At 35.9% G+C, this 27,739-nt stretch overlaps 1 protein-coding gene across 3 annotated transcripts in view; it reads right to left on the reverse strand.

The window, feature by feature from the left end:
- Positions 1-27,739, reverse strand: part of SLC4A7 (solute carrier family 4 member 7) — a 94,226-nt gene that overhangs the window by 47,147 nt on the left and 19,340 nt on the right. For 2 of the 3 annotated variants that reach the window (XM_063303913.1, XM_063303914.1), the window contains exons 2-6: positions 18,200-18,281; positions 12,986-13,129; positions 6,626-6,764; positions 5,983-6,143; positions 4,809-4,997 (exon numbers count right to left, since the gene is read on the reverse strand). In XM_063303913.1, coding sequence (XP_063159983.1) covers positions 4,809-4,997; positions 5,983-6,143; positions 6,626-6,764; positions 12,986-13,129; positions 18,200-18,281 — 715 coding nt within the window. Of the gene's footprint in view, positions 1-3,030; positions 3,370-4,808; positions 4,998-5,982; positions 6,144-6,625; positions 6,765-12,985; positions 13,130-18,199; positions 18,282-27,739 lie in introns of all 3 variants that reach the window. The other variant, XM_063303915.1, reaches the window with a different exon arrangement.

Consider the following 27,739-nt stretch of genomic DNA (forward strand, 5'->3'; position numbering starts at 1 on the left):
TCCATTTCTCCTGACTGACAGACATAACGTTTAGATTAGCCCTGCCCTATTTGAAATTTCAGGAGACACACAGCAAGGAGAAATACTTCTCAAGAATCTAGGACCATGAGCAATATGAAATACACCACTCAAAATATATCCAATTTTACATTGTTGATCAACTTTCTTGAATATTTTTCTCAACTGCTTTATGTAGAAGTTTTGGTTATTTACATTGTTTTGATCTAATTTTAGCCTTGCTATCACCAAATATTGCTTTAATGTAACCATGTTAAAATCCCAATGCCATTAAACTCACTATAGTACTCTTAATATCCAGCTGTACTCTCAGAAACATGTAGTCTGATTTGAAAAAAACTACAGAATTTCATACTGAACACAAAATGCTACATACTTGGGCACTGACCAATGTTTTAAAACATATTTCTATGAAGTTGGGCTTTAAGAAGAGCTTTTAAAATTTTTACTTTCAACATTAACATTTAACTTAAAAGGATGAAACTAATTTTGAGGGCTGAAATGTGTCTTATCCATGAAACCATCGCACTAAAACCAGCAGAATATCACAGCATACAGAAATGCATGGAGAATTCAGCTTCTCTTGGTGCAGAATTTAGGTTGTTCTTGTTTTTTGTTTGATTAAATAACTTTTCCTATCACACCATATAAAGCACCTCAAGGGAGCTTTTAAAACAAAATAAACACATATTTACAGAGAGTGAGAGAAAGGTACAGTGCCAAAGACTTATAGAATATTTTGAGGAAAAAATGCTGAGGAGAAAAAGGTCACAGTTTTTTAATTATACAATAAAGGCAGGTAAGTTTTTAAAAATTGCAAATTGTAAATACCAGAAGCAGAAAGACAGCCCCATAACTAAAGGATACACTGATTTTTGTTTTGTTTTGTTTTTGAGTCAAACCATACACAACATATCTTATTACAAAACTCTGTGCATGGTTTGCATGGTGGTGGTGGGAGAGAGAATGAAATAGAACAGAAATAATTTGGATTTGTAATGGATTAACATTAGGTCATTTTGCATGTAATTAGCATGTTGTACAATTGTAGAAGTACCATTAATTGCATTTCAGAAGTCTGGAATTTTAATCTATATTATTTTGTACTGAATTATTTGCAATGCTCCATTTCTTCTATATTGGCTGAAAATTGATAGTCTTGACTTTTGGGTTGTGTTGTCAGTTTCAGTATCATTTACTGAAAGAAACTTCTTTAAAAAGCTCCATATATGTAATGGACACATTTTTCCATAACAGTTACTAGAAACCTCAAAGACCAAAGAATGTGAAATATTAAATGTCTCAAATGATAGAACTCATTCAAGATAAAAAAAACAAACAGCAAAAGAAAGAAAGAAAATAGAAGAAACTAAACAGTTCTTCGTTATCTTAATGTGCTTGAGAAATCTATCAGCAGACAAATCGCAATTCCACAATCAAGCTTCAAGCACATATTCAAAGCTAAATCATACTTTATAGAGCCCTGAAGCAAATTATATGGAATGTGAAGGAAAGATGCAACTTAAAACACTTAAAGGCACACAACTGGTAATTAAGTCTTCCTGTTAATTCCAGTGCATGGCCCTGGCAGAGTTCCCCATAATTTAACTAGTTGTTTGCCATGCAGCAACCAATTACTCTGGTGTAAAGAGAGAGAGATGCCAAAGCTTTTCTGTGAAAGCATACATCATACATGGTTCTCTATATATCACGTCATTATATATCAACTTGAGGAAAGCCTTCTGTTAATCTCATTTGTATCCCACACTAAAATCAGCTAGCACTATGAGTTTAGGGTAAATGAATATATAAAACAGGAAATAAATAAATAATAAAGATTAAATATCTGATTGGCTAAATAACTCAGTATCAGTTAAAGGCAAATTTATTGCAGATTTATGGAAATCTGTAATACATTGAAATACGAATGTGGTGTAATTATTATGAAAATGCGTGTCCTATTATTCTTCCTAAAAGATATATAAACTGCTTTCTATTCTTTAGCAATTTAAGCAAATTGTATTCTTTCCTACAAACTTTTTATAGCCTAACTAAAATCATGACGACAATGACTGCCCTCATCTTTATAAGCCACTCTGGAAGACTTCTTTAGCTAAAGATAAGGATAAAAATATTTTATATAACTAGCATGGAAAAAAAAGATAACATGAAACTGAATCAATTTTTGCTGTACAGCTATGATTATGGTTAGATATGCACATTTTAGCCAGAGTATACATCCCCATACTCTGGTGCTAACAAGTACCTAAATCTCTGCATGAAAAGTACAGGAAATCCATGAAAGATGCATCATGCAGGAAGTGAATTGTCTGTACCATCTTCAAAGCACAAGTTAAGTGTTGGCTTATCCTACAATTTATTTTTAGAGCCCAAATAGGCTTGCAGAGTTCTCTCTCTCCCTTTAAATAACCCTTTGTCATGTAAGATAATATAAAATATTCTGTATTATCATTCAGAGTCTCATGTAATATCAAAAAGAGTGTTAATAGTTCCTATCTTAAACTAGGAATTGCAAGTTGTGTGCAAAAGCAGATAGAGATTTCACAACAGAGATCATGAAATTCAAGTTGTCTAGCATACTTTACCTATGGAAATTATGAGGTTTGAAAATAAGGAAAAGGCCACCATTTTGTAGTTTACAAATGTGTAACTTATTTCCCCCCCCCCTTTTTTTTGTAAAAAAAAGCAGGAGCACTTGCTGAATGAATTCATTTTGTTAAGGAACAAAAAAGTATGGAGAAACGCTCAAACATATAATTGCTTTCAATTCTATATTTATATTAATATTAAGGATCAATTCTTTCATCTATTTCAAAATACCAAATAAAGTTCTCCAAGAAAATATCACACAAAAATAATGAAGCATGCAAACAAATAGCAGACTGATGTACAATTCATGGGTGCTAAAGCTGTGTGATTAAAAATTTTGCAGTGGGAGTGATTTAGCTGCAGAAAGCACCACACATGGATAATTTGAGTTCAAATAGTTGCCTGATGTTATGTCACTATTTTCCTCTGTCCTCTTCTTGCTTTCCTGAGCTTCTAAATCTTCCTCGGGTGGATGAATTACTACTTTAGGGATATCATCGTTAGAAGGAGACACCTGATGCTCAGTTGGCTGGAAATTTGTGGTTCCCTTGGGATCACACCTAGGACTGGAAGGTGGAGTGCTTTGTGGGGTAGGTAAAGGGGTTGTACTCCTTGAGGTTGTTGGAGATCCAGGAAGAAGGTAATTGAGAAGAAGGGACAAACGATTCTCTCCTCTCAGGGAAATATTTGAGGCAGAGAGACCTGCTCGTAAAGAATGACGGGAGGCTGAAAGGCCTTCCCCTGAGATAAAACAAATAAAGTGAGGAAAATATTCAGTAGGAAGATAAAATCATATTATCTGATACTATAAAACTTTTTAAAGGCATAATGTATTCAGTCATAGGTGAGATAAGCAAAATACTGAGTGCTAAGCAGAATTTTAGATGTTAAAAAAGTCAGCATATATTTACACATACTGAAAATTTAAAAGGCATATATATAAAATTTGTGATTACTTCAGCTCAACAGCACTGAAGAAAATGTCAGTTAGCACTGTATAAACCATTCACAGGGTTGCTTTATGAACTGAATTAAGTACTCCCCCAAACCATCACATGTTAATGGTTTGTACAGCCCTAGCCAGAATGCTTTGCTTGCAATAGAAATCTATTTATTTTGAATATGCAATAAAAACATCAAGACCCTTTCTTAATGCAAATTTCTAGAAAATAATATGCAGCGAACAAAAACATGCATGTCTATATGAGTAATAAATTGATAACAATTATCCTTGCCACAAATATAAAAATACATAAACCTTTATTGTGTCTCCCCAAATTAATGTGAGAGTTCCAAACAGAAGTAACCATAGAGTAGAATAAAGGAGAAATGTTTAGATCAGTATCTTTTAAAAATCTGCATTTATTATTAGTTCCTAACAATACTGAACAGTTCACTAGAAAGCAATCCAATTTCTGGTTACCAGTTTAGATCTTTAGACAGCTTATACCAAATTAAGCAACTTGAGAAAGATAAATCTTCAAAAGCCAACAAAGATGCAGCAATCAGAATGAAAAATTCAGGCAACAGAATTAAAACAAAAATTACCTGAAAGGATGACAGATTCCCAGAATATCAGAAACTACTCCAAATGTGACAGGGGCAGGGGGAGGAGCAATCAGTGAATAAAGAGCATACAGCCTGTATATCCTATAATAATATTATATTCCTATAATAAATCAAATATGTACACCTGGACATACATAATATTCAAAATTGCAAAACCAAAGTATCCCTTCAGGCAAAAACAAAAAGCTTTTCTCCGAAGTTTGATGCCTTAATTAGTACTGAAGGAAAGCTAACTTCTACACTTATGTCAACAAAAATCTAACATTACTGAATTTGACAACAGGAACATTCGGAAAACAAAGGAGAAACAGACATTGCATTTGTAAAAAAATATCCATAGCCTTGCTTTCACATGTATCCTGGTTTAAGGTACTAGAAAGACAATACTATAAAATAATTTATTTTGAGTTCAATGGTATAATCATTGACCTAAACTTTCAGCATTCAAAATGTATAAATATAATTTTATTCTCTGCAGAAATGTTTATACAATTACTTATCTGTTAGGAAAGAATTCTGATCTTATTTTCTGCATGTGCTGACTTTTCTCACATCTCTGCATTATATTATCAAACATTTTTTTAAAAACTGGATGCCACAACTTATCTCACCGTTTCTTTCAAGCAAGAGAGGGTCAGAATGTTTCTTGCCTATATCTGCAAAGGATCGGACGAGGGGAATCCGATTACTAAACTTTTTTTCATTCTGATGATGATGTCTTTTGAGAAGGGCTTCTCTGACATTCTCTCTCATTGATTCATCAAGGTGACCAGAAGCTATCATGTTATCCAATACCATGTCTGTGAAGGAAAAATGAAATTTAAAATAAGTATTAAATATTAATATAACTTGAGAGACATCTTCAAGCCTTGGATATGAAGGAAATGTTTAACAAGACAGTATAAAAAAATGTTTAGGACTAAATCATAAAATGCCTAACAAAAATAGAGTACACTCAGAACCTGTGGTTCTCTGTATTATCCAGTTGCTGGGTTATCGTAGACATATTCTTGTTTTTAAATTCTCCTCAGGGAATGTATTGTGTTTTGGTATTTTCAGGAAGGGTGGCTTAGTATAGGGATGAGGTGATAAAGAAAAAATCCTACATAATTCAACAATTCTACAAACTACCCACTGTTGGCTGCTGGCCACAGTTCATTTTTCTCATTTATTTATAGGAAAAATAATCACCAACCTCATTCCTGCTCTAGAACAGCCTTTTCTAGCCTTGGCACCCTCTAGATGTTTAAGAGTTCAATTCCCAGAATTCTCAACAATAGTTAAGCTGCCTCAGGAATTTCGTCCACCCATCCGGAGCACATCCAAATCAAGGAAAGCTACTCTGGATCATAATCTTCTGCATAATCCTAAAAATATTAGCAGCTCTGCTGATGGTCTGTTAGAATACATAATGGTGCTTGAAAGGCACTGGAGGAATGGGAGTGTGCTAGGTTGAGAAATTCTGATCTGAAAAAAGGAAGACATCTATCCTAAACCAAGTAGAATTAAATAATGTCCTTGTCACTGCTTCCAATGAGAAATAACTATTTTTAAAGCCCTGAAAAAGATGGTGAAATACTAATGTGTCTCTTAATTTATGTTCTGCTGGGCTGCAACCAACAGGATTTTGAAACATCGTTGCAGTATCGTCAGAGCATTACAACTAGAGCACAGAATTGCTTTGTTAATCATGTTTCTTTTGCAAACAGACCAAAACATATTTCAATTACTTTACAAAACATACAAAACACATTAAAATAAAATTTTAAGTAAAATGTATATAACCTGCTATTTCATCCAGTGAATTGGCTCTCATATCTAACATGACTGTTCCATTTAAAATACAACTTCTCAATTCAAATAGACTGTGGAGAGACAGGGTAGCCACATAAGGTTTGCTCCATCGCTCACCCCCATCTTCAACGTCTTCTTCAAATTTTAGCCATCTGCAACATACATATGCATAATGAACATGTACACTAAGAAAAGTCTTAATTTTTTAAATACAGACATTGGGTTCAGTCTACATCGCTCTCTCATTTGCCAGTTTCTCAAATCTATATGTGATCTATTCTTTTTAAGGTACTTTGTACAATTTAGAAACTTGCTTTTTAAAGAGACTTACATAGATTTATATTTGCCTGTTCAGAATTAAAATCTAAAGAGTTCAGTGGGACCAAGTACAGGATTTCACTTTCAGTTTACTTATTTTTTCAAGGTTCTAAATTGACAGTGTAGGTTTTACAAAAATGTAAAAAAACTCAACTTACACAAAGCAGTAATATCTATAGCCAGTAAGCAAGAAGAAATATGCTTAAGGATTTTTAAGTTACAGTTACTTAATGATCCTCAAATATTCTAATGCATGCCACTTCTCTGAATGTTATAATTGTGAACGAGAAGCAAAGGGAATTATCCCCCAAGTTACCTGGCAGTTTCTTTCCATTCATATTCTTCTCCTTCTCTAAAACAAAGTTCATCCATTTCAGTAAATAGATCATGGGGGATGTGTTCTTCATCATCATCCTCTGTACCAAGGATAAACTGTACCCGCTGGGATGGTGTGTCTTGATGAAAATTGAATTTGAGACACTTATTAGATAAATATCCACATTCTTATCCACATCAACACAATGCTAATCATAAATTTACAATTATTCATGATAGAATAGGACAGAAAAAGCAAATAAAAAGGGCTGTAAATATTCTATCATTATCTTCCTATAAAAGTATTATTCAAAATATTGTTAGATGTTTAGTTCATCAGAACTTAATAGATTGGTGGGTAATAACTCAGGATAACTGTATGAAAAAACTAATTAAAAACAAACCAAAGCATGACAAAATACAGTTATTAAAGTGCTTAAGTTTAGTACACACAGGTTCAATTCATGGATTTGTCTGCCCATGTGGGTGATCTTATGAACAGAAATTATTAATGCAAATAGACAAAGATTATCCTGCATACTCATAAAACCCTGATATTCATGAACGGTATGTAAATTAGGTCTTAGGCAGAAGAGTTCCTTGGACTTGCTTATACTGAACCAAATCATAATTTGACATTATGTGAATGAGACGTATGACTGAGCAATCTCCTTCTTCCTCCATATTCTGATTACTTCCTTTTTAGCATAAATCACACTTTGCTGGCTTTTCTACATGACTGAATTAAATCAGAGCATTTTACAACTTTATCTGAAATGGTAAAAAGCAAAGACAGATAACATAGCAGCAGATGATACACAGAAGAAAGTGAGCGTGAGTATTCCACATTGAAAGTGATACTGAGATAATGGATTCATGCAACCTATTAAAGGTTTGACAAAATACAGAATATTAGTAAAGCCTACTAGTCTTAACTAGTGTGTGAACTAGATGAATATTATTTACCCCACAGTAATCACTACTGCAAACATAAAAAATTAAAAATAAGGTTATCATTTTTAAAAAAAATATATAGATAAGAATCATATTGAAGAAACTATATTTAAATCATATTTAAAGATACAATGCTCAAACAACTTCATTTATAAATGATAAATCAATTGTGGAGATTTTATATATAAGGCAAAATGGTTACAAAATACTGAATTGTAGCTAAAAACACTGGTATTTTAATATACCAAAAAATCAGTCAGTAGCATGGAAACAAAGCCTCCCATATTTCAATATATCCAGATTGCTTCTAAAGGCTGATTTCTCATGGCATGGACCTTTTTGGCTTTCTTGTTTTCTCAGATAAGTAAGGCTGTGCCTTGCCACTATCATAATCTGAAGCAATAATAATACAGTACCAATTACATAAGAATCACATTATCCACAAGTCAGTTACTTAACCATAATCTTATTTCTATGAAAGAGTACAAGGAGATGAGCAAGTAGCATTTATAAAACGTAAATCTATACTTGACTATTGTGTAATCATAAATAATCTAACTAAAAAAATTGGTATCCTTCGACAATGGTCCTTATGACACAGTTGTTGATGTAAAACTACTGTTGATTCAGCTCCAAGAGGTAAGTTATAGGCAAAACTTTATAATGTCCACATTGACGAACATCTCATAAACTGCTTATGTCAGAGTAAAGTTGTTTATTCGTTTAGTCGCTTCCGACTCTTCGTGACTTCATGGACCAGCCCACACCAGAGCTTCCTGTCGGTCATCAACACCCCCAGCTCCCCCAGGGACGAATCCGTCACCTCTAGAATATCATCCATCCACCTTGCCCTTGGTCGGCCCCTCTTCCTTTTGCCCTCCACTCTCCCTAGCATCAGCATCTTCTCCAGGGTGTCCTGTTTTTCATTATGTGGCCGAAGTATTTCAGTTTTGCCTTTAATATCGTTCCCTCAAGCGAGCAGTCTGGCTTTATTTCCTGGAGGATGGACTGGTTTGATCTTCTTGCAGTCCAAGGCACTCTCAGAATTTTCCTCCAACACCACAGTTCAAAAGCATCGATCTTCCTTCTCTCAGCCTTCCTTATGGTCCAGCTCTCACAGCCATATGTTACTACGGGGAACACCATTGCTTTAACTATGCGGACCTTTGTTGTCAGTGTGATGTCTCTGCTCTTAACTATTTTATCAAGATTTGTCATTGCTCTTCTCCCAAGGATTAAGCGTCTTCTGATTTCCTGACTGCAGTCAGCATCTGCAGGAATCTTCGCACCTAGAAATACAAAGTCTTTCACTGCTTCTACATTTTCTCCCTCTATTTGCCAGTTATCAATCAAGCTGGTTGCCATAATCTTGGTTGTTTTTTTGTTTTTTTTTAGGTTTAACTGCAAGCCAGCTTTTGCACTTTCTTCTTTCACCTTCATCATAAGGCTCCTCAGTTCCTCTTCGCTTTCAGCCATCGAAGTGGTATCATCTGCATAGCTGAGATTGTTCATGTTTCTTCCAGCGATTTTAACTCCAGCCTAGGATTCCTCAAGCCCAGCATGTCGCATGATGTGTTCTGCGTACACGTTGAATAGGTAGGGTGAGAGTATACAGCCCTGCTGTACTCCTTTCCCAATCTTAAACCAGTCCGTTGTTCCGTGGTCTGTTCTTACTGTTGCTACTTGGTCGTTATACAGATTCTTCAGGAGGCAGACAAGATGACTTGGTATCCCCATACCACTAAGAACTTGCCACAATTTGTTATGGTCCACACAGTCAAAGGCTTTAGAATAGTCAATAAAACACAAATAGATGTTTTTCTGAAACTCCCTGGCTTTTTCCATTATCCAGCGGATATTGGCAATTTGGTCCCTAGTTCCTTTGCCTTTTCTAAACCCAGCTTGTACATCTGGCAATTCTCGCTCCATGAGTTGCTGAAGTCTACCTTGCAGGATCTTGAGCATTACCTTACTGGCATGTGAAATGAGTGCCACTGTTCGATAGTTTGAACATTCTTTAGTGTTTCCCTTTTTTGGTATGGGGATATAAGTTGATTTTTTCCAATCTGATGGCCATTCTTGTGTTTTCCAAATTTGCTGGCATATAGTATGCATTACCTTGACAGCATCATCTTGCAAGATTTTGAACAGTTCAGCTGGGATGCCATCGTCTCCTGCTGCCTTGTTATTAGCAATGCTTCTTAAGGCCCATTCAACCTCACTCTTCAGGATGTCTGGCTCTAGCTCACTGACCACACCGTCAAAGCTATCCCCGATATTGTTATCCTTCCTATACAGGTCTTCTGTATATTCTTGCCACCTTTTCTTGATCTCTTCTTCTTCTGTTAGGTCCTTGCCATCTTTGTTTTTGATCATACCCATTTTGGCCCGGAATTTACCTCCAATGTTTCTAATTTTCTGGAAGAGGTCTCTTGTCCTTCCTATTCTATTGTCTTCTTCCACTTCCGCGCATTGCTTGTTCAAAAATAATTCCTTATCTCTTCTGGCTAACCTCTGGAATTTTGCATTTAATTGGGCATATCTCCCCCTATCACTGTTGCCTTTTGCTTTCCTTCTTTCTTGGGCTACTTCTAGTGTCTCAGCAGACAGCCATTTTGCCTTCTTGGTTTTCTCTCTCTTTGGGATGTATTTTGTTGCCGCCTCTTGAACAATGTTGTGGACTTCTGTCCATAGTTCTTCTGGGACCCTATCTACTAAGTCCAGTCCCTTAAATCTGTTCTTCACCTCCACTGCATATTCCTTAGGAATATTAGTGAGCTCATATCTAGCTGATCTGTGGGTCTTCCCTAATCTCTTTAGTCTGATCCTAAATTGTGCAAGAAGAAGTTTGTGATCTGAACTACAGTCAGCTCCAGGTCTTGTTTTTACTGACTGTATAGATGTCCGCCACCTTTGGCTGCAAAGGATGTAGTCAATCTGGTTTCGGTGTTGTCCATCTGGGGAAGTCCATGTATAAAGCCGTCTCTTAGGTTGCTGGAAGAGAGTGTTTGTTATGCACATTGAGTTGTCTTGGCAAAATTCTATCAGCCTATGTCCTGCTTCATTTTGTTCACCCAGGCCATGCTTACCTGTAATTCCAGGTGTCATTTGACTGCCCACCTTAGCATTCCAGTCTCCCGTGATGAAAATAACATCTCTTTTAGGCGTGTTGTCCAGTAGGTGCTGCAGATTCTCATAGAACTGCTCTACTTCAGCTTCTTCAGCATCTGTGGTTGGGGCGTATATTTGGATCACTGTGATGTTAGATGGCTTGCCCTGAATTCGAATTGAGATCATTCTATCGTTTTTTGGATTGTATCCAAGCACTGCTTTAGCCACTTTACTATTAATTATGAAGGCTACTCCATTTCTTCTGTGGTCCTCTTGTCCGCAGTAGTAGATCTGGTGGTCATTTGATGTGAAGTGGCCCATTCCAGTCCATTTCAGTTCACTGATGCCCAGAATGTCTATCTTTAATCTTGACATCTCACCAATAACCACATCCAATTTGCCCTGGCTCACAGATCTTACATTCCAGGTTCCAATGGTGTGTTGATCCTTAGAACATCGGATTCGCCGTTCACCACCAGCACCGTCGGCCGCTAGCCGTCCTTTCGGCTTTGAGCTAGCTGCGTCATCACGTCTGGGGCTAGTTGAGCTCATCCTCTGTTCCTCCCCAGTAGCATTTTGACCATCTTCCGACCTGGGGGTCTCATCTTCCGATGGTATACCGACATATCTCTGGTTGTACTGATCCATTGAGTTTTCACGGCAAGAATACTGGGGTGGGTTGCCATTACCTTCCCTAGGGATCGCATTTAGTCTGACCTCTCTGTCATGACCTTCCCGTCTTGGGTGGCCCTTCACGGTTTAGCTCATGGCATCACTGAGGTGCTCAAGCTCCAGCACCACGACAAGGTAACAATCCTTTGCTGAAGATGTCAGAGTAATACAGTATGTGTAATGCAGTTTGGAGGGCAGTCCCATTCCTGCTACCAAGGTGTCTGACAGGGATTGTGTTCTCCCCCTTCTCTACATTATTAAACTTATTATGATCCTGACTCCCACTTTCATTACTTATGCCCTGAGTTCCATTTCCCGAAACTGTCTAGCTCCAAAATGCCCCTATTGCTCCATGCTGTTGTTGGTGTTTTACTGTCTATGTCTATAGACAGCCTAGAAAAATTATTTTGTGTATTTATGTGTTAAAGTTTGCAAAACCTTGTGACAATCAATTTCAGCAAAATAAACATTTTTGATTTCTTCTATGCAAGCTTCCTTTAGTTACTAGATTATTAATGGGTTAGCATTTGTCAATGTTCATACTTTTTATTTCCTTCCTCTCCTGGATTGCCCAGAAACAATAATTGAGTTTGCATCTAATAGTGCCCATGGCTACAACACAGTGGACGATATCTTCCTCCTTTACAGTAGTTCAGCCTGTCTCAAACTTTTGACCCTGGAGAAACCCCTGAAATATTTTTCAGGCCTCGGGGAACCCCTGCATATTCAGGCTCAAATATAGGCCAGAAGTTACAAAATTATTCTATTTGTTTCATGGGTAGGCCTGTATATATGCATTAACAGTGTTTTAAAACTAAAAATAAAGAATGAAACTTACCTCTTTAAAGTGAAGTTGCCCGAATTTGAAATAATTTTTAAAATAAGACCAACAAACCATCACCCCCCTTTGGAAGTGAGCAGTGATTCAGGAGTACCATCCCTGCCTATGATCACATATGACAGGAAATAGTCTGATCCGAACAATGCATAACTTTCCTGAAAGAAAACATTCCTTGGGGAAAATTTAGACAAAATTAAAGAAGCTTCTAATTGTTTTCTTTTGAAAGTCCCCAGTTATTGCCACTGGTCCCTCACAGCCTTTTCCTGTATTATTACACCATCATACCTTTCTCTCTTTACATTGCCCTGGGAGCACAGTGAAATGAAGTTGATCATATTGGTGTCCAATTTCCATAAGCAGAAACTGGGGATAAGATCACTTTACTCCCTGGGCATGAGTCTTGTGCAACAAGACCCCTTTCCCATCCTACAAAGAGTCAAGAAGACCACAGCTGGGGAAGAGGTAGAAAGAAAAAGGGAAAAAAACCCAAGAAGTGGAAATCAAAAGTTTGTCTTTAACAGAGAACCAACTCTTCCCTGATAGTTCTGTTTCTTAGATAGGACTAGTCTCATGGGCAGAGCAGCTCTTTCCCCTGAAAAAGCAATAATGAGATCAGGACCGTGACAATCTGCTCCAGGAAGAGATGCCACATGGTATACCATACATTCAGGAAACTAGAAAAACTGTTTTTTAATTGAACTACATGAAAATAATATGCCACCAGACAAACAGGGACCCATTTTAGATTGATTACAAATGTAAAAGTATTAACAAAGTTCTTACCATAGGAAGGAGATTCCCGCCCATCTTCTCTATCAGTTTCCTTTTCTTTTCTTCGTCTATGATGTTTATGACCACGGTGCCTATGACGCCGTCGACCCTGTTTTCCAAAGGGGACGTGCACACCAATATATACAGCTCTATGACCTTAATCCAAAACATTATTCAATATATTAGGAATGTAAAAACAATTAAATTACCCTAAAAAGGAAAATGCAGAGCAAACTACAGGCTTGTAAAACAAGTTCGAATTACTAGATATCAACTGCTGAAAAGAAAATGAAACAGCAAGGAACATTTACCATGTCTGCTAGTTTAGGATTATTTAATATTCTACCTTAAGGATTTTAAAGGTAGAAACAAAGCAGTGATATGATCCAAATGCTTCATATTGTTTTTATGATCAGGAATACAACATGCATCTTTTTTTTCCTTGAAAATCCAGAGCCTCTTCCCGGTTAAAGTTTGTTCTCTTGTTTGAATTCCCCTATATATTACATTATATGCTATAAATTGAGAGCAGCAACTTTCAGCTCTAACTTATGTCACAGCTAAATTCTAATTAACTAAACACTTGCTAAGATCCCAAAATGAGCAAGAGTAACAAGAAGAATAGTATTTGTAAAGGCTGAGGGTGGTGGTACTATAGGAAGCTGTTAAGTAAATATATTTAATCTGTTTCACAAAGCCACCAAGTGAGCCATCAAGTATCTGTTAATTCAGAAAGGCATGATGAAGATGCTTAGAGTTTAAAATCTAACCCCGGAACATAGAAATTTAAGTCTCTGACTTCTTTATAATTTGTTTCATTTGAGATTTCATTTTTGTCTGCAACGAAGATTCTAAACTAGCCAAGTCATGTTTAGGAGTCTTCTGTCAAATTAACTGAGAGCTAGATTAAGTGTCTGGAGACCATGATTTATAGCTGAGCCTAAGCATGGAGCCTGACAACTTGACTGCCCATTCATAATCCCAGTGTCACCACCAAGGGACCAACAATTAACACACTGGCTACAAAGCCTCTGGGAACCCTGATTACCATTGATCAAGTCATCAATATCTTCTTGTAGTATTAATACCAAGCAATAACCCAGATGGACCAGACACACAGCCTTCAGTCCCAAATCGTGAAGAAGCTGCAGCAGACACAGTCTTCCAACACCAAGTGTCCAGCTCAATGCCTGACAAATATAATGGGAATCCAACAAATTTACTGCCTTCCTCACTCAGTGTGAACTCATCCCTCTCTCCCTCTCTTTGTGTGTGTGTGTGTGTGTGTGTGTGTGTAGATAGAGATATGGGCACTTTTCTTTCAGTGCATGTGGCACCTGTGCTCTATGAACTGCACTGGTTGCCAGTATGCTTCTGAGTTCAGTTCAAGGTGCTGGTAGTTATCTATAAAGCCCTTCATGGTTTGGAGCTGGATTACTTTCAGGACCATCTCTCCCCAGTTGTAGCTACCTGTCCTGTTATAGGTAATCCTTGGGTTACAAAGGCAATTGGGACTGGGACTGCCATTGCCAAGCATGGCATATGACTGCACCGTTTAGTGATGCCAATCCCAGCAGTCTCAGTTACCACTGTAATCCCAGGACTGGGGTTGTAATAGCTTTTATCCTGTTTTTAATCATTGTGGGCCGCCCAGAGTCATGTATGTATTTGAGATGGGTGGCCATATAAATTGATTAAATAAATAAATAAATAAATAAAATATCTCCCTGAAACCAGAGACTTCTCCTCTGATCAAGCCCATGTAAAAGTTATCATTAGGCAAATGACTGACCCACTACAAAGTGGGTAATCCCTTGTTGATTTAAAACAGCCTGAATTTAGGCAACTACACAAATGCTATGGCACACCAGAAAGCTAACTTTGAGGCTCCTGTAACTGGCAATATACTTTCCATATTTGGAAAGATTCTAACGCAGATAATAAAGAAATCTGTAAGCACCTTAAACACATTGCAGCGATTAGTAATTATCAGCTTGGTGTTGTCAGTAACCAATAAACCAAGTATTACCTTGCTTTTTGATCAGGTAACTTGATCAAAGTTAGATAGCTTTTTGATCAGGTAACATGCTAATGTTAATAAAGAGCATCTGAAACTGTACCAAGCCATTATTTCTGCTGGATCTGAAAGTCTGGAGATATGAATTAATTGGGTCATAACCTGAAGAGCTCACTTCCAGAGTAAGGTTTGAGGTGCCATGATGACACTGTTATCCTAATGATCTTGTCAGAGAGAAGAGTCACAGGGAATGCCTATTAGTGGTGGGAAGCTTACTCCTGCAAAGTTTTCAAAAGGCCTCAAGGTCAAAAGCCAAGAAGATACCTATGAGGAAAGCTGCCTGCAGCATTACCACAACCTAATTAAGGAAGTTACCTGATCAAAAAGCAAGGTAATATTTGGCTTATTGGTTACTGACAACACCAAGCTGATAACTAGTAATTGCTGCAATGTTTTTAAGGTGCTTACAGATTTCTTTATTATCTGCTTTAGAATCTTTCCAAGTATGTTGTTCCTTTTCCCCCTTTTTCAAGGTAAGGACATTTGCTTTTCACCATCTGACACTACGCTGACAACTTATTTTGATACTAACATTGAAAGTTCCCTAGTATCAGGTTAAATTTCCAGTAAATTAATTATACTAAATAATGTTACTGAGGGGAAATAAGAATTGAGAATGTTCTGAAAGCTGCACTAAACTTTAAAAAGTTTCAGAGAAACAAATTTCCCTCAGAGTTTTTCAGTGGAACCAGAACAAAAATGTTTCTCCCAAAAGTAAGGTTTTTTGTTACATGTAGCTTATTCATGGCAAAACACTTGATAGGGAAGTCAATTTTACAGCACATTTTTTTATATCTTAGGGGCACCAACTCTTCCTTTGTTTTGGTTTACAAAGCTGCAACCTTGTATAAGTTGTTTTGCCAAATTTATCTCATAATTAAATTTCCTATAAATTGATTTGATACTAAAAAACTATTAAAGGAATAGGAATACACAAGAATCTTTGGTAACAAATTCATTATTACCACTGCTATACTGCCAGATCAAGATAACTGATAGTTTGAACAATGTACAATATCCTTTTCTACCACAATGAATAATATAGCTTATTTTGGCAAGAATATTGAAATCTGAATGCATTCCAATACTTAATTACAAATGTATCCAGCTGTCCTGTGGCCTCCTCCTGATTGTTTGGGCTCTAGAATCAGTCTCTCTGCTGATTAATAAATCATTATCTCAAGGGGGGAGCTGGAATTCTTTCCTCTACATGAATCAGCCTAACACACTAAAAACTCTCAGAACTGTTGAATTAGCCATGCTGGCTAGGCTTTAGAAAGCTATCATCCAAACCATTTGGAGAACAAAAAGTTGACTATCCCTAGTATAAAGCATACAAGTGAATTATTACTTGAACTTCAGAAAGCTCACCTGCACAATAGCTGTAACGTACTGATCCCAAACAAAGCTTGTTACCGTATTAGCTTAAATCAATATATAACAGCATTAACACAATGTAGGATACTAAATATAGTACATAGCTCCAGAGATAGTTGTTTGGCTTGATCAGACATGACTTTATCCAAGGTCATTTGACAAAATCCACAAACTGTATTTAGTTGCTAAGGTCATTAGCACTGATATTTTAAAAAAATAATTAAAAGATGTTTATATAGATCACACATCACAGCACAAGACAATTCCAAGTCAACTGGTTTTTATACAAATAATTTAAGGAAAACTAAAAAATAGCAAAGTTACTAATTTCCAATTACCACAAATGCAAATGTATAAATGCATGATCACTTTCTTTTAAAAATAACACTAAAGACATTCTTATGCTAGCAATGAATTCTCTCATACAAGAAGCCTCTACCCAAGTAATTTTTGTTTCAGTTTCATTATTATTAAATTTATTCAAATATATGTATTTTTTTTCTGGCAAATGAGTATGGGAAATAAGGTACTTCAAAATAATTGTTTTAAATTATCAGTACTATTAAATGCAAACAATTATATCTAATAAAAAAATAAAATAAAATGCAAGCTAATAGAACTCCCTCTTCTCCATTGTGTGTGCTATGAAATTATGCTGTAAAAGCTGGCACAAGTCATTTTTCTCAAGGATCTTCAGGAGCCAAATTGCTGAGCACTGCTCACTTCAAAAAGTTCCAATTGAAGTCCTGAGACCTTTGTGTAAATTACTCTCAGGACCACAATCCTATTTTAAAGTGTCTGACTAAAGTTTTTAGTGAGCTTCCTTCTGTTCCATTTTACACACTATAAATCATTTCAATAACACTGATTACTGCAACTATAATGTAATCCTTTCTAAGTAGCTATCTAACCAAGTTGTTTCATTTTCTCTGCAACCAACAAGCCAAAAGAAAAAGGGAAAAAAATGTTAAAATGGCAGTGACAAGCATGGAGCTAGTATGTTTATAAATATATATTAGTACCCTATTTTTAATTGGCTGCTATTATGCAGAAAGTACAGAGTATTCATATGGCTCCCTACATATTCCTTAAACATTCCATTGCAATTTCATTAATGAAATAGTATTAAAATCTGGGCTCGTTGTGCAGAGCACCACAGTGTCAGTGTTGCATTGCAATTAAATATACTATATATAATAGCGATGTACAGCCACTGGGGGCATCGGTATTTTTGTGTAGACTGAAATATCCTACCAATGGGAGAGAAGAATCAGACAAGCAGGCTTTTCATAATCCTTTTAATTCCATTGGATAAGAAAATTGTAAAGCTCACTCAGGTTTCTTGTTCAAGAGTGTTACTTATACTTTGCCCTCCAGATAACATTCTCATTTGGAAACTGATTACCAGCCAAAAACTTTCAACTCTATCTTTCATTTCCAGGCATATCACTCTGAAATGGGAGAACTACCTAAGAGTATTCCTCAGCTCTGGCATCACTGTTGCTGCCAGCTACATGAAGGTTCACCCCTACTTTCTCAAATAGATTATACATTCTGAGGAGGGTCTGGCAAAATGGAATTTTTGGTAGACCTTCAAAACAATATCTTATCAATATTATGCAATGAACCCACTACACAGGGAGAAATTCCAAATAGTATTGTAAATGATATAACAATCATGCCATATGCTGTATTACAAATAAGAGTACTGGGATTCCTAATTTATTTCATTTCTTTGTAATATACTTGAACATAATATACTTAATATTTACTTTCTAATTCTTCTTTCTCAAAGTTTGTGTTGATAGTAGAGCTGATTTTTCCTGTATCCACAACAGCTTCTTCATCATGTCCCTAGAACAAGATAAAAAATTAGATTTTTCATTCTACATAAACCATTTCTCCTCAATGCCACTATTATTTCTGATGCATCTTCTGATATGATCGGTTCACTGATATTATGCTATTCAATCTTCTGATTATATATACAATTCTTATAAGTGCACTGATTAACACTTAATGTATGTTAGTATACATCTTCTTTAGAAAACAGCCAGTTAGGCTTTTTTCTTCTCAAGATGAGCCAAACATGGTACTTACTTAGATGTACAGCAAGGTAAAGTTAGGAAAAAATAGCAAATAATTATACCTACAATAGGTACCTGAAATGTTACCTAAGTCATACTGTTGCTAATTTATATGCACAATACTTAAAGTCCTTCCATTATACATGATCAAAGCCTTCAACTTTTTATATTCAGACTCTACATCCATTTCTCTTTTCTCACACTAAAAGCCTCTCACAAAACATATGCTGAACATTTTTTAAAGTTTAGATTTCTAGAATACTGACTTTGATAAAATTAATATTTCATATATTCCCTAGTTACAAGAACCTCTAGTATTATAAGATGAAGTTAAATCAGCACTCCAGTCATTACTAAGTTGGAAGACTACAGGAACTGATGGAATACCCTCAGAAATGCAGCACGCAACAGAAGAAGTATCAGTAAAGGTTCTAACTAAGCTATACCAGCAAATCTGGAAAAAAACACAGTGGCCAAAAGATTGGAAGAAGTCAATCTACAACCCAATATCAAAAAAAAGAGACTTAACCGAGTGTGCAAACTATTGTACAATATCCTTGATTTCACATGCTAGGATCATCCAATGCAGATTAGAGTCCTGCATGGAAAAATTGATACCAGACATTCAATCTGGCTTTACAAAATTGCTTCAACTCACTGATATTATAGGACTGTTTTGCATGAATTGCTCACCTTAGATCAGGCCACAACATTACAGTCAGATTAAGGCCCAACTCAGCTATATCAAAACACAAAATTTATTTGGTTTTAGCCATTCTATTGTGGTTCTAGTTATGTGTTTAGGCTAATTACGCTACATGACTCACATTTATTTAACCTTTAGCTCATAAAGAGATAACCTGACACTGTCCCCTAGAATCTGATGCTACAATCCAGAATCCACTTTTTTTTCAAACATTGCAATAACCTAAGGCTCCAAAGCAGCCCCAAACCATAAAACCCCCACCCCCATACTTCACAATTGGGATGAACTTCTTTTGTTGGGATGCAGTGGTTTGCTTTCTCCAAGCATAACATTTTTCATTTGTGCCCCAAAGTTCCATTTCCATTATATGTGTCCATAATGAACAGTGCAAAAGTTTATTGAATCACCCAGATGATTCTTGGCAAACATGAGAATAATGGCAATATGGTTTCCCTCTTGTTATCTCCCCATGCACATCACTGTTGTTCAGTGTTTTCCTTATGGTGGTATCATGAATATGTGGTTCTAGTCTGTGGATATGAGTCCTGTGCCAGTATACTCCAATTACCTGTGAAGTTCTAGCCCTTTGGATCCCAGTCTCTTTTCCCACAGGAGCAGGAACACCTTCTTTTTCATGCAAGCCATGTATGTCTGTCTGTCTGTCTGTCTGTCTGAGCACTGTATCATATCCTACTACTAACACCATTTGTTAGAGTTTTTCTTAATCAGACACCGACTACAGAGATAAATACTTGGATCTGCTTTTGTCCCACTAAGAGTTGTTTTATTATACAAAATTCCTATTTCTTACTTCTAATCTTAGAGGCAAGCACAGAATTAGCATTATTTCCTACTGAATTTAGAGTCTTCCATTACTATAAATTTACAATTCTTTCTATAATCCACAAATTTCTAGCTCTATGTTCTATGTTCCTAGCTCTATGTTCTCCTGTTTTGATTGTTTCCTAGTTCTTTGAGTCTTTCCTTTTTCCCCAAGTCTTCAGCTCTTGTAGCCAAAATCAATCCATTTACATTTGAAATCCCTTTTCACTCCATTATAAACCTGTACATGAAGCTCTTCTCTTCCCCTGTACTCACACTCCTCTCTTCCTAGAACTGGTTTGTGAAGCTCTGCACCTGGACTGTTTTATGCAGTAGGTTTGCTTTGGCTGCTTCTTTTGCAGGCTCTCCCACATAATATTGAAAGGCTTGCCTTGGACTCAAAATTATCCTGTCATGTTTTAAGCTAATATCATGAACTTCAGCATTCATGACAATGAAGGGCTACTCTATTTATTTTATGATTTTCCAGCGTTCCTCCAGTGATCCATTCTAATCTATTTGAAGACATTGCTTAATATATACCAGTGTCTAGAATAAAAAGGCTTTAAAGGTAATGATAGCACTCTGGATTGGGTTTGGAAGTCAGCTAGCAACCAATGCAGTGATTTCAAAATAGATATTATTTTAGCTTGATGGGGCTGTCCCATCACGGTTCTAGACACTACATTTTTACCAGCTATAGTTTCCAGGCCATCTGGAAAGGCAACTCCTGTATAGAGAGTGTGACAGTAATCCAGTCAAGTGATCAGGGCATGGATTACCATATCCAGGGTATCTGGGTCCAAGCCGAGTTACAACTGGTACACTACAACTTTGCCACAGCTGGGCAAAAACTTCCCTGGCCACAGTTTCCACCTACTGTTTCAGCAGGAGCTGAGAGTCCAGGACAACCCACAAGTCATAAATCAACTCCTTGTGCCCCATCAGAAGTAACTACCAGAACCAAAGCTTCATTTCATTATGACAGCCTGAAATTACAGTATGCAAACAAAAGCTTGCCTAAATTATATGAGCTTGCTCAGCTTTTCTAATTGAATGTTTGACTTCTGTGTTGTGTGTTTTTCTTTTTAAATCATATTCAAAAACTGCTATACAAGTGTTCATATGTTATTGATCCATATATTTAATAATATTATTTCTGATACCATAATACCTAAAATATGCAGTACCATTATTGGCAAGATGATATCTTATTTTTCTTCCTGAAGCTCAGGCAGCATTCATAGTACTCCCCCATGTTTTTGATTATGTTAATAGCAAACTATACCCAACATTATCAGTGTGAGCTTCCCTTAGCTCAGTGAGACTTGTCGTCACTCTCCCCACCTAACCATGGGCATTTGAGATTTGTACCATGGGGAAGGTGTTCCAATTTTCCACAGCAGATTCAAAGGTCATGTAGAACATTAAACTCCTAGTACAATGACATTAATGGCTGCAACCAATCACTTCCATGGCAAAAATGTAACTAAAAAGAACATATAACTTTAATAAATTTGCCTCATAATGTGAAGCTTTAAGAGAACTAGCTACTCTAGTTCTGTATTAGGATTGCTGCTAAACTGATCACAAATGAGATGCAGGAGAACTACCCTGTTAGCATTAGACTAGTTTTGACATTAGCCTGTTTCCAAAAGGCTTAGCCAAAGACCTTTGGGATAGTCACAAGTAGGCCTTTGCCCAATCTGTTATTAACAGTATTCCAAAATATATTCCTTCTTAACAGGGAGATCAAATTTATAAATACATACATACATACAGCTAATAGTCACTAACATGTATCTCTCATGAATTTTTCTAGTACCTTTTAAAGCCATTTAAGCTGTTGGTCATATTCCTATCATACAGAAGTGCATTCCATAAATATGCATCATAGAAAAAAATATTGATGCTTCTTATCCTAGTAAACACCAGGTTAGGGACAGATCCTATCTATGTAGTTGCTAAATGCTGACAATGACTTGATAGCACATAATCAAAAGAACCATTGTGAACTAATGACAGAAGTTTCAGACTAAATTATGGTGACTCCATTCAAATCACTATTCAGCCTTGAAATTCACATCATGATCTTAAACATAACTGTTTAGTTTAACTTTACACAGTTGCTGTAAGGTTAATTATTTAGATCAATCTGAGCTTCTTGAAAGACAAAATAAGGTGTGTAAATACATGTTTACTCGCAAAATACAATTACACATTACTTCAACTTTGGTTATCTAAGGAAAGAAAATATGGATTTAAAAAGAGTATCTACACAGTCTTAAAACTTATTTAAAAAACACTCTTAAATATCCCCTTAAATGAACAATGAAAAAATAATTAACTGTGTTGCATTTACAGAATTCCTTGAGAAAATAGACTGTTATATTCTTATAAGGAGAAACAATATAGATTGTTATTTATTTTCTCTTTGTAATCCTCTGAAAGTAATGGAATTCCCAAGACCCCCAAACCCATTATGAAACATTCATTTTAAAAAATTAAAGAAAGCCTGAATCACTTTTTACTCAGCATACTGTTTTCAGTAGTTATGTAATCAGTTACCTTGAATGTTTCAGCACCCCATATCTCTCTTCAAATTCCTAAAAACATTCAGATTTATTACACTACTGGTGGTTCATTTTTCCCTACCACAGCCTTACCTTAGTGCCCTACAGAAAGTTTACACTACAATCCTTATTAGCCCTAGCCAGTATGGCCAATTAAAAAAGTGATGGGCAGTCCATTAAACACATTGCATTCAATGTGTTTAATAGACTGCCCATCACTCATTCAAGAGACAGTAAGAAATTTCAGAGTCTCAGCAGACAACTAATGTTTTCTCTCAATTAATATAAGACACCTAACTAACAGATGAAATTATAGGTCCTCCAAGGGGTTGTGCAAAATTTTATTAATCCAAGAACACAACCTTTGAGAGAACAATGGAAGCGTTGTTGTTTTTAGTGCTATTATTGCTTGGAAGTCTGTTAGCCACTCAGAGTAAGTCACGATTGGAGTGGCATATCAGCCTAGTCAAATAAAATAAAATTTAAAAATAACTTGGTGAAGTTGTTTGGGAAAATAAATCATCCAAACTGGAAATGATTTTAAATGGTCTGGGAAGCTAGTCTAGCCTCAAAACAGGCTGGACCAACCCACTTCTTGTTCAAATGATTTACTTCTAGTAACTTTTAAATTGTCCCCACAGTAACAGGCTACAGAAGGAGTTTGGCAGGGTCCAGAATAAAAAGGAATGTTCTAGAGTTCTCCAGACAGACAAAGTTTACATATGTCTAGTCCTTCAACTATTCTATTCCCAAACTGTAAAGGACTTTAAAGGTTATCACAGCAGATGACATATAACAAACTGTTACTTTTTCAGTAAGCAAATCACATGCTATGAATGTGACACTATTAATTGCCTGACCAGTTCATTACAGACCAGTTGCAGATTCTGGATACTTTTCAACAGAAGCCATCTATCTATTGTGCTTGTTGAACGAACTGATACTACTGTCATGTTCTATGGCCAAAATATATAAAAATAACAGCCTTATATATAATTACAGTCTTCCTAAAGAAATTTTTTCCCTTTTACAAGAGTATAGAATATTTATTCCATGAATTGTTAAGCATTCACATATCCATGACCAATTTTAGCCTCTTTAAGTAGAAGTTTAATAGTTTAATGAACTATTTCTGAACATATTTCATTAGTGGCAACTTCACTTTAAATATGTATTATCCAAAATTATTATATACCAGTTTCTAGTCTCATGAAGGATAATTATCATATGGTACTTTTAACTTTGAGAACTGTGGAAACTACTGCGCTGTTCAAATACTTTAAAAAGTCATAGTGGGAAAAGTTAGCCAACAGAACAAATAACTAATACATTCACCAATTTTTCCCCAATATGCGTATTTTTCCAACTAAGGGATCTTTCAGGGTCTATGCATAGAAATATACAAGGGATGTTTAGCTAACAGCATGCACGTAATATTCCCCCATGCATTCCCTGCACTATCTTTTTAATATGAACTTTTGATGTAATACAACACAACTAAGAGCTTCCCACTCCACCAACAGCAACAGAGAATTTGAAACAAGGATAGGCTATTGGCTTTCATCTGAATGTAACATGAACTAATAGTATGGTGGCTTAATTAGTTTTGCTAAGCTGTTGGCCTTGACTTTATCACCCTTGCAAATCCAGATTTATAGACATTCTCAAATCATCTACCTATCTATCAGATGAAATGTTTCAAATAGATACTGTGATCATAAGAATGATTGCATCTCCAGTATTTAGACACAAAATTTATCTGTCAGATAATAATTTCCATCCAAATCTACATTGATGTTGATGTTTTATAAAACATGCATTTAACAAAAACATATTTGGTATTTAGTTGCTTAACACTTATAAAATATTTGCTAGGATTTGCTAATAGTTTGCTGTGAACATCTTGTCTAGCAAGCTAGGAACAAATTAAAGTTAACACAGCTTGATTTTTTCACACATCAAAAAGCTGTACTAAATACACTGTGTCTTACACATTTTCCACTGTTCACCTACAGCACATCTCTGTTAAGTCACTTCAGAAATTACATATAACTTGTACTCTCTGGAAATAACAGTCCATGAAGCAGCTCTAACCAGTTTCATAATTCATACAGAAAATGGATAAAGCTGATTTGTAAAAAACCTCTTCCCTTTAGAAATTTCCCGGATATTAGAGTTCTTCAGCTGAATGTTGCACTAGTCTTTTCATCTAATTATTTTCTCTTTTTTCCTTCACTTTCATTGATTTACCAAGTTATACATGAGGGAATAATAGTAATCAAGGCTACATCTAAATCTGCTTTTAAATGCCTTCTACAGCTTTAAACTGTCCAAAGTACTGGCATTTCCATTAACATTCCTCTCAATTTTATCAGCTGAATGCTAAAGAGGAAGTTTTCATCTTTATTGTCAAGTGCTCTTTCTTCAGAACAGTTTCCCATTCTGTTCTAAGGATTCATACATACATTAGAAACCTGCTTTCCTGAGATTTAAAACCATAGTTCTTTCAAACCTCTTGGCTCATTAATCGCAGTGGGGGAGAATCTGTATTCAAAGAATCAAAGCAACAGTTCAAACAAAGAAATCTCAGAATACTGGAACCAATACAGGATGGAGACAACCTTTCAACATAACTGAGCTTGTGATAATTTAGGACTGCCCTTTTTCATCTTTCCTATGTTTAAGGATTTACTGTTCCTTATGGATATCCACAAGTCAAAATAAGTAATTAAAAAGGAAAGCAAGCAAAAATAAAGTGGAAGAATCAGCTCAGTCTTCTCAGGTAAACAACCTTCCAGAGAACACTCTCCCTGAAGGTACCATTGCTGTAGTCAAAGAAAAATTGAGCTGGAAAGATAGAAGCCATATCCTTGCACGTGGATGCAGAGTATGAAGCAGCTCTTAGCTTTATACATTCAAATTCTGCCTGGGCATGAACAACTATATGTACAATAGTGCACCTAATGTACAAAACTGTATGTAGATGCGTAACACGCAAAACCTCAAGACTTTACTCCAAGAAGGCTCAGAAAGATGCACCACATTCTTTGGAGATGTCACAGAAGCTCCAATCAGTGCTGAAAGCAGCAGCCAGACTACTGGTGGAACAATCCTGCCACTGCAATAACACTAATTTTGCGGTAGCTGCACTGGCTTTGCATTAGCTTCTGAGCCCACTTCAGAGTGATAATTATCCCTTATAAAAAGTCATTACAGCATGGCATTGTATAATGTCAGGCACTACCTTGCTATTATTGACTCTGCTCATCCAGTCCAGTCATTTCAACAGAGCCTTCTGAAAGCCACTCCCCCTTGGGAAGTTCATAGGACCTGGCTGAGATTCCAGATCTTGTCTGTGGTGTCTCCTGCACTATGGAACATGCTTCCCCCAAAGGCTAAAGTAGTGCCCTTTCTTACATGCCAGAAAATCATGAAAACTTTGCTATTCCATCAGGCTTTAAGTTCCATTTGATTGGTTGTGGGCATCCATCTGAATATTTATTTGTTTATTGTCGAATTTTTTTTTTGTAACCTACTCTCCAAAATGATTAACAGAGACTATAAGCTGGTGATCAAATCAAATCAAGTTTATTACTGCCCTTAGGCCAGATATAATCAAAATATCTAGTAAGAGCAGTATCACATTCTTCTCTCTCTCCCTCTCCCCCCCCCTCTCTATATATATAAAACAGAAAAACAGTAAGTATGATAAGATCTAAAAATAATTAAGAAAATACTAAAATAAATCAAAATAAAAAACTATTTTAAGAAATTCTAAACCTAAGTAATGATGTGGCGTATTGTACAGGTGGTAGCACAAAACTGGGCAATATGGGAGGATATCTTCAAGTCCTTGTACGAAAGTGGTAGCATTAAATAGAAATCACACTCCCTACCTGGAAATTTCTTCAACATCGGGTATATAAAGGTCTGTCTAGAGTCCTTATAAAAGGAACGGTGTAATAACATATGGCTTAGAGTTTCTATTGAGCCATCACCACATGGACATAACTGAAGGTGCACAGGAGTACCCTTAAAATGTCCAAAAACAAGTGCTTAGGGCAGAGCATCCAGCCTGGCTAATGTGAAAGCCTTATGAAATTTCAAAATTGTATGTTATATAAGCTGGTATAACATAATCCATATTCAAAATAGATCAGAATCCATTTTAAGGGCAAAACTGATATGAGGATTATAGGCATCTAACTTTTTTTTCCCAAATAGTACCTTGGAGGATATATTAACTTAGACTTTGGTGCCACAGTCACTAACATTAAAGAGAGGAAGCTTTATATTTTACTTGTTTACAATGTTCCTCACTAAAACTTCTGCTCCCTCACTGACTACATACCTTGAAATGTTATTTTGCCTGGTACAGAAAAAAATGGTAGCAGGCAAGTATGTTTTTCCTACCTGAACACAATGCAGTTCAAGGGATAAGCTTTCACAAGAAAATAGCAGGAAAGGGAGTTAAAGAAATGTCTTTGTTGTGCCGTAAGCATATATAAATTACATATTTCCAAAAAACTGCTGCAATAGATTTATTCTGATTAAACATGCCCCCCTTTATTACCTATTGAGATAATGTTGAATATTATTTTATAATGACATCTGTATTGAATTTGTTGATGATATAAATACTCATGGTAGCATTTTCAGTAAGAATTCAAGCTAGAGTGTTATCAGTAAAAATAATCTACAGCAAAACACACACAATCAATAGTGTTTCTATAGCATATAAAAATGAGATATGCCAGTCTTAAGAAAGCAGTGCAAAGGAAGGATGACAAAGAAATCTTAATGAAACATATTTTAGATAAATATTCCTCCATTAATTCCTATTCAAAAAGCCACTATAATAGATATCCCTCCCCCATCCCTCACTAAAGAGATACTAGCTACTAAGCAATACAAAATGCATTTGATTCAAAGGTTTTTAATACACTTAACTTTCTGCATCTAAAAACAACTTACAAGAAGTCATTTAGGTTATGATGGTGAATTTGTCTTTGTGAATTTCATCACTGTTTGAAATTTACTATAACATTTAGCAAATATTTTTCAGATGATAAATAATTATGCACATTAGGAAGGTAAACTATGAAGGATAACCTCTATGCTAGC

This window comes from Candoia aspera, chromosome 4 (assembly GCF_035149785.1).
Source record: "Candoia aspera isolate rCanAsp1 chromosome 4, rCanAsp1.hap2, whole genome shotgun sequence".
In the NCBI taxonomy this organism is placed as follows: domain Eukaryota; kingdom Metazoa; phylum Chordata; class Lepidosauria; order Squamata; family Boidae; genus Candoia; species Candoia aspera.